This window comes from Alnus glutinosa, chromosome 9 (genome assembly GCF_958979055.1).
Source record: "Alnus glutinosa chromosome 9, dhAlnGlut1.1, whole genome shotgun sequence".
Classification (NCBI taxonomy): domain Eukaryota; kingdom Viridiplantae; phylum Streptophyta; class Magnoliopsida; order Fagales; family Betulaceae; genus Alnus; species Alnus glutinosa.
The window spans coordinates 19,196,023-19,208,110 of NC_084894.1; the positions used below are offsets into that span (position 1 = coordinate 19,196,023).

Genomic DNA, 12,088 nt, shown 5'->3' on the forward strand with positions numbered 1-12,088 from the left:
AGTCTATGAAAAAATAACCTAAACGAGGCAATCTATCGCATATAAGTACCACGCAAAACCTTCTCAAACCCTCAAGTTCTCTCTTTGCTGCCGCTTTGCCTCTCTAAATTCTGCTCCTTGTTGAGGCTAGGGCTTCAGCGAAGGTCTCCCGTACGAGGTGAGCGATCTGCTCGTGATTTACGCTTCGATTCTTCACCGTTTGCTGTTGTTATAGATTTGGTATTCGCTGGTTGATTCTGATTGTGGTTTCAATTTTTGAACATATATTTGCATGTGTTGGATTCTTGTTTGATTTCTAATTATGTTTTGTTGATTATTTGATTTGCGCTAGCGATTTCGGTATTCTTACTTCGTGGATCTAAATTAGTTGGTTTCTATTCATAGAGCCATAAACTTTTTTGTTGAAAGTGTTAAAGATTGTCACCGAGTGTTGGGTATGTGTTTCTTTTGGGTTTAGAATTGGATCTAAATTACCAGCTGGGATGAATTTAATATTCTTTTTCTGTTTGATATCTTTTGTGGCTCGTTGACAAACCTCGGACTGCATCTTATCTACTTCCGTTGAATGATGACCTGGTGGGATGTTTTTGTTTCCTATCGGGTTTAGATGTCTACATTAAGCCGGGAAAATGTTGACATCGTTTGTTCTTAAAAAACGTTGACCTCGTTTGTCTGTGTGAAATCTTGTGTGTGCAGTGGTTCAAGCAACCCATTAATGAGTTACGTACTATTATGGGTTTTGGATGAGTGTAAAATTTCCCTTCAAAATCATATTTGTCTGGAACTCTTTACTTTGAGGTCAGATTGGTATATGTCCAGATCTGATTACTTTGAGGTAGGGAAGGTTTGTTGTATAGTTGTCGTACGAAACATTTTTACTGAAATATTTATACTGGGTATGGTTTTTCTTGTCAATTTATCATTGTATTGTGCAACTTGTCTCATTTTTATTTTTTCAATTTTAAGTTTTGAATAGACGTCATTTGATGCTTGATATATGTACTTGAATTTGAAGTTCTAATTAGAACACATTATACCTTCTGCAGCTTGTAATTGATCATAACTTCGTAATTGGCTATCTAATTTCTTGGTACTTGTACCTGTGTGTACTTATTATGCTTCTGGTTTTGACTCCTTTTGGCTTATCTGTGGTTAGTTCTTTGATGCTTATCTGGCTTTTGTAACAGCATCTTCTAGAATTCTAATATGGGTAAGGAGAAGTTTCACATCAACATTGTGGTCATTGGCCACGTCGACTCTGGAAAGTCGACAACCACAGGGCACTTGATCTATAAGCTTGGAGGTATTGACAAGCGTGTTATTGAGAGGTTCGAGAAGGAGGCTGCTGAGATGAACAAGAGGTCATTCAAGTATGCCTGGGTGTTGGACAAGCTCAAGGCCGAACGTGAACGTGGTATTACCATTGACATTGCCTTGTGGAAGTTTGAGACTACCAAGTACTACTGCACTGTCATTGATGCTCCTGGACATCGTGACTTTATCAAGAACATGATCACCGGTACCTCACAGGCTGACTGTGCTGTCCTCATTATTGACTCCACCACTGGTGGTTTTGAAGCTGGTATTTCCAAGGACGGTCAGACCCGTGAGCATGCATTACTTGCTTTTACCCTTGGTGTGAGGCAGATGATTTGCTGCTGCAACAAGGTTAGCTCTACAATTTATAAATTGCAATGAATACTTACGGTCACTTATGGTTGCAAGTGCCAAATGTGCCTTTTACTAATGTTGCTTCTGTATGTAGATGGATGCTACAACCCCCAAGTACTCCAAGGCAAGGTATGAGGAAATCGTTAAGGAAGTCTCATCCTATCTGAAGAAGGTTGGGTACAACCCTGACAAGATCCCCTTTGTCCCCATCTCTGGTTTTGAGGGTGACAACATGATTGAGAGGTCTACAAACCTCGACTGGTACAAGGGCCCCACCCTCCTTGAGGCTCTTGACTTGCTCTCGGAGCCCAAGAGGCCATCAGACAAGCCCCTCCGTCTCCCACTCCAAGATGTCTACAAGATTGGCGGTATTGGAACTGTCCCTGTTGGACGTGTTGAGACAGGTATCATCAAGCCTGGTATGGTTGTGACCTTTGGGCCTACTGGACTGACAACTGAAGTCAAGTCCGTTGAGATGCACCATGAAGCTCTCCTGGAGGCCCTTCCTGGTGACAACGTTGGGTTCAATGTGAAGAATGTTGCTGTGAAGGATCTCAAGCGTGGTTTTGTTGCTTCCAACTCCAAGGATGATCCTGCCAAGGAGGCTGCCAACTTCACCTCCCAGGTCATCATCATGAACCATCCCGGTCAGATTGGTAATGGTTATGCTCCAGTGCTCGACTGCCACACCTGCCACATTGCCGTGAAGTTTGCCGAGCTGGTGACCAAGATTGACAGGCGATCTGGTAAGGAGATAGAGAAGGAGCCTAAGTTTTTGAAGAATGGTGATGCAGGGATCGTGAAGATGATTCCCACCAAGCCCATGGTGGTGGAGACTTTCTCCGAGTATCCTCCACTTGGTCGGTTTGCCGTGAGGGACATGCGCCAGACTGTGGCTGTTGGAGTCATAAAGGGTGTAGAGAAGAAGGATCCAAGTGGTGCAAAGGTCACCAAGTCTGCAGCTAAGAAGAAGTGAACCGTGCTGGTTCTTCATATGCAGATTTCTGCAGATCATGCCTACTTTCACATTGACAGTTGTTATGATAAAAACTTGGTAATTGTCAGTACGGCTTTGGCATGTTTGCTTTATTTCGTATGTCATAGTTTTATACCTTCGTTGTTGGGTACCCGGTCTCAGAATTGGGTACTTGATAGGCGGTGGCATGAGACTATGGCATAGTCTTTCAAGTTATTTGTGTTTGTTTTTCTGTGTTTTCGTGTCGAGGTGCTTCAGGTTTTCTGAGGCGGTTCAAAAGTTTTGTCATTTTGTTGTTTCGTCGGAGTTATAAACAATTTTCTATAGTTTTTAATTATGTTAATGCAAATTTCATCTATGACTACCAATTTATGAGGAAAATGATGAATCGTCTGGTTACATACTTGATTTACATACTCATAGGGAGCTGCCCCCCTTCTAAAATTGCTAGATTTTGAGCATAAGTGAGCTGGTTGTTGGTGGATCTAAGTTGATCAATTGAAAGGCCATGGCATCTGGAGTTATGATCATTTACTAAAGAGTTTGTTATATGGGTATTTTTGTTGTTAATAATTTAGGGATGTAAATTCGGCCGGTCGGAAAATCTAGAAATCGGTTGGTACCCGATTTTAAATATTTACTAACCGGCTTAGAGCCCATTACCGGTTTTAGCCTTTTCATAAATTTGGTTATAACAAAAATAAAAACCTGGTATAAAAATAAATAATAATTAATAAAATATAAAAATTACTACATGTTACAATTTAGTTATAGAAATGAGTCCTTTACCTCGGCCAAACCAACAGCCCAGCCTGCAAGTCTTTAAATGTTCAAGTTTTGTTTCCACTCATTCCATTGCAATTCCTCAACCCAACCCGTTTTGTTTCCACTTATTCAATCGCAATTCCTCAACCCAACCAACAGCCCATCCCGCAAGTTTTGTTTCCACATGATTTCACTTTTTTTTTTTTTTACATATCCACACAAGAGGAGAGAAAAGATTCGAACCGGTAACCTCCGCTTTATGAGGCATGGTCTCCAGCCGATTGAACATTTGAACTATCCTCTGGAGACTTGTTTTCACTTATTCCATCGTAATTTCTCAATTCTCCATATACATTTTTTAGATTCTTCTTTATAAGATCATTAACAGTAGGTTTTAACTCACTTTTGGCTAGAATAGGTTACAAAACTTCTAAAATATTGCTGTATCAGATTCTCTAAAGCAAACCTAAAATACATTTGGTAGCGTTGCACTGTTCACATATCTATCATTATTTTATTCTTTTTTCTCACTTTCTTTCATCATTTTTCCTCTTTCTCTCGTCATTCATTAATTCTCTCTCTCTCTCTCTCTCATACTCTTATTCTTCTTCCTTATTTATTTATTTATTTTTCATTGATTTGGCATTGCTTTCGTGTTTGGTGAATTTTTTGGCAGTCTTGTAGGCTCAATTGGAAGTTGTTACTAGAGAGGGCGTTGTTAGCCAGAGAGAGTTAAGTGAGGTTGGGGCAGCGGCCGAAATCAAGGGTAGAGAAGTTGCTAGAGAAATTGTTGTGGGAGAGATCCAGATAGAGAAAAGAAGCAGGTAAGTCGCCCACGAAGCAAGTGGGTATCTCCCCATACGAGATTGTAGGAGAGGTCAAGAACAGAGAGATCTTTACAAGGCAAGAGAGTAAGAGAGCCAAGTGTTCCAGTGAGCTTGTTGTCGGAGAATAAGAGACGACTCGCCATGAGCACGAATCACCATCATGCCTCCAATTTGCTAAGAAACCCTTGGGATCGGACTGAACAGAGGGGCTCGAATGTTCTGGTTCTTATCCTGGTCCTGTTTGGCGAATTTTACGGTGACGATGTGATTAAAATTAAAATTGATTATTTTAATAAAATAGAGAAGAAGTTTAAATAAGTTGATGGAGGAATGTGTTAAAAAGTAGTTAGCTAAACTAACAAAAGTGGGTTTTAGTTAGCTATTCTAGAAATTTTTTTCACACAAGCCACTATAAATGCTCTAAGCCTCCATGATGAGCAAACCCTTAAATCCCAAATGTCAACTGTTCTCCACCACTCCTCTCTACCCGATCAAGCCCATAACATGCCTACCCGTACAAGCAACAGCCCTACACAGGAATGAGAACGTCATAGAGGGATTTGCCCATGAAACATCACCATCTAGAATGAGAATGTTAGAGAGGGATTCGCCCATTGAACACAAAGTTTCAAGATCCAGACACGACGAGGCTTTAGGCAAACAACAGGGCCCTTTAGATTAGAGATCGAGATGGAGCTCCTCAGCTCCTCACAAGGCTCAAGTTCGGTGCCAAACACGTCTCCGTCTCCATCGATTTGGGTTTTTTTTTAAATCTTTTCAGATCTAGGTATTTTGTGTGTGTGTTTTCTATGCACAGATCCAAAGTATATGTTTGCATGCCTTGTTTGATTGGTCTTATAATGCAAATGTTCGTTGAAAATTCTTGATATGATTGATTTTTTTTTTTTTTTTTTGGTTCGTTTGGTTGCTTAGAAAATTCTCGAAGAGTCGATCTGTTTGTTGTTGTTGTTGTTGTTGTTGTTATTATTATTTATTTTTTCCAATACCCAGCCTAGATAACTGGGTACCAACCGGGAAAGCCGGTTAACCGACTACCAGGATCCAGAGCCGGTTGGTATTTTTTAATAACTGGGGACCTCGGAGCTAGTTACTGGTTTTAGTCAATAACCGGGAATCGGCTTCGGGTTTACACCCCTATAAAAATGTAGAAAAAAGTTAAATATGAAGAGACTATTGTGAGTGCTCTTACTTTTGAGCATGGAGTTCCAGTGGTCTCAGTATGGTCGTTGAGGAGCCTAGCAATGGTGGCCCACTTGTTGTCGTAGTGGCATGGGCTTTGACGATGATTTGGTCCTTTGACGTGAACTGCCCATGCTTAACCTCTAATGAGTGCTGTTTGCACTACCAGGGGCGGAGCCAGGAATTAATTGGTGGGGGGGCCAAACTTAAATAAATAAATATGTATATATAGTCATTTTATATGTGCGCCCGCTTGTAAAATAAAACAAAACAAGTCTTAAACAGTTAAATTTAACTTCATACTAAAACATAAGTTATAACTGTATACAAGTCTTAAAAATAACTTTACTTTCAAATACAAAAGCGTTCTAGTTAATAGACATGTACAAAACAAAAAAAATCCAAAAAGGAACTTCATATCTCATTCGAATTGTGCTCAACGTCGACGGTCTTTCATGGAATAAAATTCATCAATTATCATCTCTGTCGTGAAATCCTTAGCAATTTCTTTCTCGATATAAACTACCAAATTATCTGCTAGAAACTCATCTTCCATTCTACTACGTAATCTAGTTTTTACAAGTTTCATGGCAGAAAAGGCTCGTTCAGTAGTAGCGGTAGAAACAGGGAGAGTCAACACTAGACGAATCAACCTGTCAATCAAATTATAAATCTTCGATTTTCCTGAAATTGCTAATCCTCTGCACAACTCAGATAAAGTGGACATATTCTGAAAATCTGAATGTTTTGGCACATCAAGCTTATAATGATCTAATTGAAATCTCAAAATCATTTTCTCTTGCTCAGTAAAATCTTGAGGATAGAACTTCTCAACTAAGCTACATATATCATCAATCTTAAATGATTTGTATGCATCTAAAGGGCTTAAAGCGGCACTAAGACAAAGAAGTTCCACTGCATGCTCACTAAATCTATTATCCAGTTCTTGTAATTGGAAGTCTATTGCAGCAATAAACACATCAATTCTAAAATGATGCTCCATTGTCATGGAAGATTCTTCATTTTGGCGACATGATCTACCTCGAACTCTAGTGTAACGAGCATTCATATCAGGAACATCTATTTCATTTTTTTCACAAAATGATTTAACAGTATGAAGGAAAGGCTCCCACTCTTCATTTCTCAAATTCTGAAGAAGTGATTTTGTAGTAGAAACCACTTTCATGGCATTTAAAATGTCTTGAGAATTTTGTTGCAAAGCTTGACAAAGACAATGCGTATATCCCATAATCTCTTTCATCAAATGCAATATCAAAACAAATTCAAATGATGTTAATACCATATAAGCCGCTTCAGCATCACCGCGTTGAGAATAGTTGGTTCCTTCCTTTGAGATAGTGTCAAGAACTGAACAAGTTGCACGAAACATTCTTATCATGCTAGAAACAGAATTAAAATGAGAAGACCATCGAGTATCTCCAGGTCGTTGCAAAGTACCAATTTGATTTGCCCCCTTTCCAGTCTCGATTTCATTAGAAGCAATCATACTTTCAATCTCAGCAACTTGAGCAGATTGCAATTCATCATTGCGTTTTGAAGAACCAACAACGATGTTGATAATAAAATTCAAATTCTCAAAGAACTGATGAACAGATTTTGCTTCTCTAGATGCTGCAACCAAAGCTAATTGTAACTTATGAGCAAAGCAATGCACATAATATGCATATGGACATTCTCTAAGAAATAAAGCTTGTAGCCCATTCCATTCACCACGCATATTACTACCTCCATCATATCCCTGACCTCGAATATTCTGAATTTTGAGGTCGTTACAAGAAAGAACATCACATATCTTCTTTTTTAAAGTTAATGCAGTAGTATCTTTGACATGGACAATATGAAAGAATCTCTCTCGAATAAAACCATCTTTATCAACAAATCTCAAAATGATTGCCATTTGCTCCCTTTTTGACTCATCCCGAGCTTCATCAACAAGAATGCAAAATTTAGCATCCCCAATTTCTTTGCGAATTACATCTCGCACTTTAGTTGCAAAGATATGCAAAATTTCTTTTTGAATTTGGGGTGATGTATATTTGGCATTCCGTGGAGCATTTGTCAACACAACTCCATCAACTTTATCATTAAAAGTTGCTAATAACTTTATCAATTCAATGAAGTTACCTTGATTTTTTGAGTCGGAGCTTTCATCATGACCTCTAAATGCACATGCTTGGAATGCTAGCCATCTAACACTATCTATTGAGGTTTTGAGCCGCAATCAATTATTCTCTATTTCTTGTGATGATTGCTTTTCAATCAACTTCCCAATATGCTGTGAATAATTCTTCAAATCTTCACAACATTTCACAGCAATTTTATGTGGTGAATTTGGATCTGTCCCCACATGTCCCATTAAAGGACAATTCATTCCATCGTTCACCTTTTTCCAATTCCTAAAACCTTTCACTGTAAATGCATCTGATCCTGGACGGCCTGTTGATTTCTTAGCAAAAATGTAACATGGATGACAGAAGATGGCATCCTTTGATTCCGAATACTCCAACCAACTTGAGTATGTCTGAAACCAAGAAGCTTGAAATCGACGACGATGATTCTCCGGTCCTGAAGGTGGATATTCTGTAGGTAAAAGAATAGGTTGACATGGGCCAGCTCTAAGATAAGCACGCCGCATTTCATCTTGTAAGTTTACAGGATATTCCCATATTTGCGGACGTTTCCCTGGATCACGTTGCAAAGTGGTGGCATCAATTTCTTCAGGAAGGATTCTTGGACATTTAGAAGGCCGCTCATTAAGATCCGTTGCTAACGGTCTATTTAAAAGTGTATCACTATCAACCTCTGAATGACTCGCATTCTTTTTCTTAAAGAATGAATCGATTATTTTTGGTTTGCTCATATTTTTTTAAGTTGTAAAAAAAATTTATAGATTAATAAATTAACCGAAAAGTACCCCTAGAAATATAAGATCTTTGTTAGAATTTTTTAATTATAATAATTCTTATTAGCATTAACAATTGAAAAAGGCAAAAAGCAATGAATAATTAACCAAATCAAATAACCCATCAAAATAGCAAACAAGAAAAAATATAAACTAATTGACAAATAAATTAAGCACAGTTAATAGAGTATAAAAAAAAAAAAGAGTACCTTTCAGTGAATCAACGTTATCTTGAGTTTGAAGGATTTCTTGAAGACAAATTAAAGATAATAGTGTGCTAACTGAACACTGCAAACCAATAAAAAAAAATAATAAATTAGAAGAATAAGTGATGGAACACAATTAAAAAAGAAAAAAAAGAAAGAAAAAAAAGAAGGCGTAGTTAGTTCCTTTTTTTGTGTATTTATTTTGTAAGTTTCTTTAAGAATTCAATCTAGACTAAATACTGAAAAAAAAACAAATTAAATAATAAAAAAATATAAAAAATTTTATCAATAAAAAACAAATACTAACAAAACATATTTGATTAATTGATTATTTATCATATTAATAACATAATCACATTTGAAATTTTAAATAATTTGATTCCTAATTTTTTTTTTTTAAGAAAAGGTCATTGATTAATTCCCTTCCCAATGTACATTTAATCTTCAATTAATTTCCTCCCCACCAAAGGTTGATGGTCCCCACGAATAGCACCACTCAATGCACAGTATGCACTCATCCAACTATCCAAGTGATTGAACAAAAGGACAAATTCACAAAGAGTCAAAGACAATTTATCAAAAAGTGGTTTTGAAGCCCAATAACCCATTACTCATTGATTCACTCATGACCCACCCAGACCCACGGTATTCACTTCCAGTTTCTTAGTTTCTAGGACCTTCTTCTGGCTTCTTGGCTTCTCACTTTCTGCCTTTAATAATTTTGCTCTCCCCAACGCAGTGTCAACCACTCAACACAAAAAGGCACAACCGCACAAATGCTTCAAGCTTTCAAGCAAATCAAATTTCACAGATGCACGATCACAACCTTCAGTTTCAGTTTCACAGTTCACTCCTCCCATCCTCCGTCAGTCCGTCTCCTCGTCTCCTTTTACTTCCTCACTTCTCTAGTTTTCTCTACACTCTCTTCTTCTTCTTCTTTTTGTTCATAGAAAAGCCCCAAATTTTAAAGCAAAAATTGCAAAATACTGAAATAGCCTACGGAAGTGAGATCTAGCAAATAACTCACAGTGCTGGACGGCTAGACCTGCTGGTGGACCGGTGGTGCGTGGACCTTGGACGGCCGACGGTGTTTCCTCCAAAGCTGTTCTTTTCAAATCTCAATCTCAGCTCTCTCAGTTCTCTCGAGCCTTCGGTATTTTGAAGCTGTGTTTTTCTTTTCTTTTCACTTAGGGTTGAATGTGAGAACGAGGTTGAGTGAAATTTGAGTTATTGAAAAGTTAATTTTGCCTCTTTTTTTTTTTTTTTCCTTGTGCAGTGTATTTTTTAATTTTTTGATTGATATTGCCAGGTTGGGTTGCCGTGTTGAGGAGGATTTGCTATTTTTTTTTTCCTTTTAAATCTGTTGTGTTTGCTGTGGATTTGCAGGGTTATATATATATATTTAAAAAAAAAAACAAGGAAAAAAAACAAGGAAAAAAATTATATTTGTAGTTAGAGTAGAGTTTTTTTAGGGGGGGCCTGATTCTATTTTTGCAGGGGCCAATGCTTAGCAAAAAAAAAAAAAAAAAAAAAAAAAAATTTGAGGGCTTTGAAATTTTTGGGGGGGCCAAGAACAAACGTGCCTCCGCCCCTGTGCACTACTAGAGTTGACATTACTTCTTGAAGTGCCTTGATGAGAGCTGTTTGCACTATTAAAGTCGACATTACTTCTTGAAGTGCCTTGGATTTGATGTTAAGTTTCCAGCTTCGTGTTCTTGATGATGTGACATGTTTTTTTACCATGGATTTCTTTATAGTAATTTCAATCGTGAACCAACTCCTCTTCATTTCATTTGAAATAGGACCCTGTACTGAAATAGCTAATATGTTGAAATATGTTGTTTGGTTAGTTTTTTATTCATATGAGTAGCTATTCATTCCAAAAATGCGAGGAATGGATATTCTTTTTTTGGAAGATTATCATGTTATTCCTGTGAATAACCATAACCTTGACCTTCATTCTCATTACGAACTCACTTTTTTGGCCTTTGGCCTCCTAATATCACCGGGATTCGATGCTTATGCTAAAGTGAGCCCGTTCGTTGTCTTTCTTATCTCTTCAAGTGGGACATGACAACCCTTTGGCCTCCCAATATCATCGAGATTCAATGCTTCTGCTAAATGAGCCCGTTTGTTGTCTTTCTTATCTCTTCAAGTGGGACGTGACAAACCCTTCAAATCGACTTTCTTCTTTATTTACACACATCTAGGGAGCCAAAAAGAGATGGCGATGTGAATTGCTTGAGACATTTTCTTAGCCCTACATTGTGATGCCCTCAAAGTATTTATCTAGTAAATAGCCTAGAAGTGTCACTACCGCATCTTGACTCATTTAACAAGCAAATGATTCAAGGGCTGCCACAACTCCTCTATAATTAGGTAACTATGCAACGTATCATATATGTTTTTTTTTTTTTTTTTTTGGGTCAACCACAACAACTATAGGACTAGATCACATTTAGTAGTAATAACCATAGTGCTATAAAACCATAAACTATCTTAAATTAGCTTAACATAATTGACCAAATAGCAATAATGTCAACATCATCAATACAAAACCCCTAAAGGCGTCTTGCCCTCCTCTCTGCCACATGCCTCCATTTAGGCCAACTCTAGGGTGGACTCAAAGATCAGCCTAGCTAGGTCATCCATGGTCAATCTCTTGGACGAATTTGGCTTCACCATCTTTAAAGTCCATCCATGTTTTACAGGTGAAACACACACACAAATGGTAAGTCAATGAATTAGTGAGTAGTAAAGCCTCGTAAACATGGTAATGAAATGAACCCTCTTTTGATGCAGGAAAAAAGTGGAATATCACATGTGTAATGTCAAAGACATTAATTAAAAGTTAAAAACACAAATTAGACTAATTAAGAGAGTAAGTAGGTAAAGAATGGAAAAAGAACATTTATAAATTGCTTAAAATCTGACTTTCTGGGTTTGTGTCCAAACATAACATTTGTTGTGTCCGGATGGGTCATGCAATAGGGTCTCATTCGCTTCTGTGTCCAAACGGTCTGCAGGCGGATTTGGTTAAGAGTCACAGGTTCAGCATGTGTTCAGGCAACTTTGGCAGGGAGTTCGATTTTGGGCTTGTGTCCGGACAAATCAACCTGAGAGTCAGGATACGCGTCTCACACTTGGCGTGTCCGAATGGGTCACTAATCTGTCCGGACAGGCTAAGGATTAAGTTTGTTAGACGCGTTTCCAGCTCACTTTTCTCCCCTTTCTCCTTTCCCAGACCGTTTTCCCTCTTCTCTCTCCTAGGGTTTTCACCCAAACCCTAGATTCTAGTATAAAACTCCGGTTCCATATTGGGAAAAAATAAATAGCTCACATAGAGTCAGTGGTATATAAGAGATAGTCATGAGTGTTAAATCCCACATTGCCTAGTTACTACGTGAAACTGAGCTTTATAAGGGATTCTAGGGAAACTTCAAATTGACTAGTCCTTTTTGGTTGAGAGCGCAGATGTGGTTAACACTTTTTCCTAGGTCGTTACAAATGGTATGAGAGC

At 38.0% G+C, this 12,088-nt stretch overlaps 1 protein-coding gene and 1 pseudogene across 1 annotated transcript; one reads left to right on the forward strand and one right to left on the reverse strand.

The window, feature by feature from the left end:
- LOC133877046 (elongation factor 1-alpha) lies at positions 1-3,005 on the forward strand. The gene is made up of 3 exons (XM_062315278.1): positions 1-157; positions 1,188-1,668; positions 1,766-3,005. The coding sequence occupies exons 2-3, from the start codon at positions 1,207-1,209 to the stop codon at positions 2,645-2,647; spliced, it is 1,344 nt and encodes a 447-aa protein (XP_062171262.1). The 5' UTR covers positions 1-157; positions 1,188-1,206; the 3' UTR covers positions 2,648-3,005.
- Positions 3,006-5,875: 2,870 nt separating this feature from the next.
- On the reverse strand, positions 5,876-9,428 carry LOC133876817 (uncharacterized; annotated as a pseudogene).
- Positions 9,429-12,088: the final 2,660 nt, after the last annotated feature.

What these genes read in the sequence shown, in the direction of transcription:
- LOC133877046 (XM_062315278.1), top strand. Translation starts at nt 1,207, where the DNA reads ATGGGTAAGGAGAAGTTTCACATCAACATTGTGGTCATTGGCCACGTC. An exon ending in TGATTTGCTGCTGCAACAAG is followed by an intron (nt 1,669 to 1,765) that starts GTTAGCTCTACA and finishes TTCTGTATGTAG; the next exon opens with ATGGATGCTACAACCCCCAA.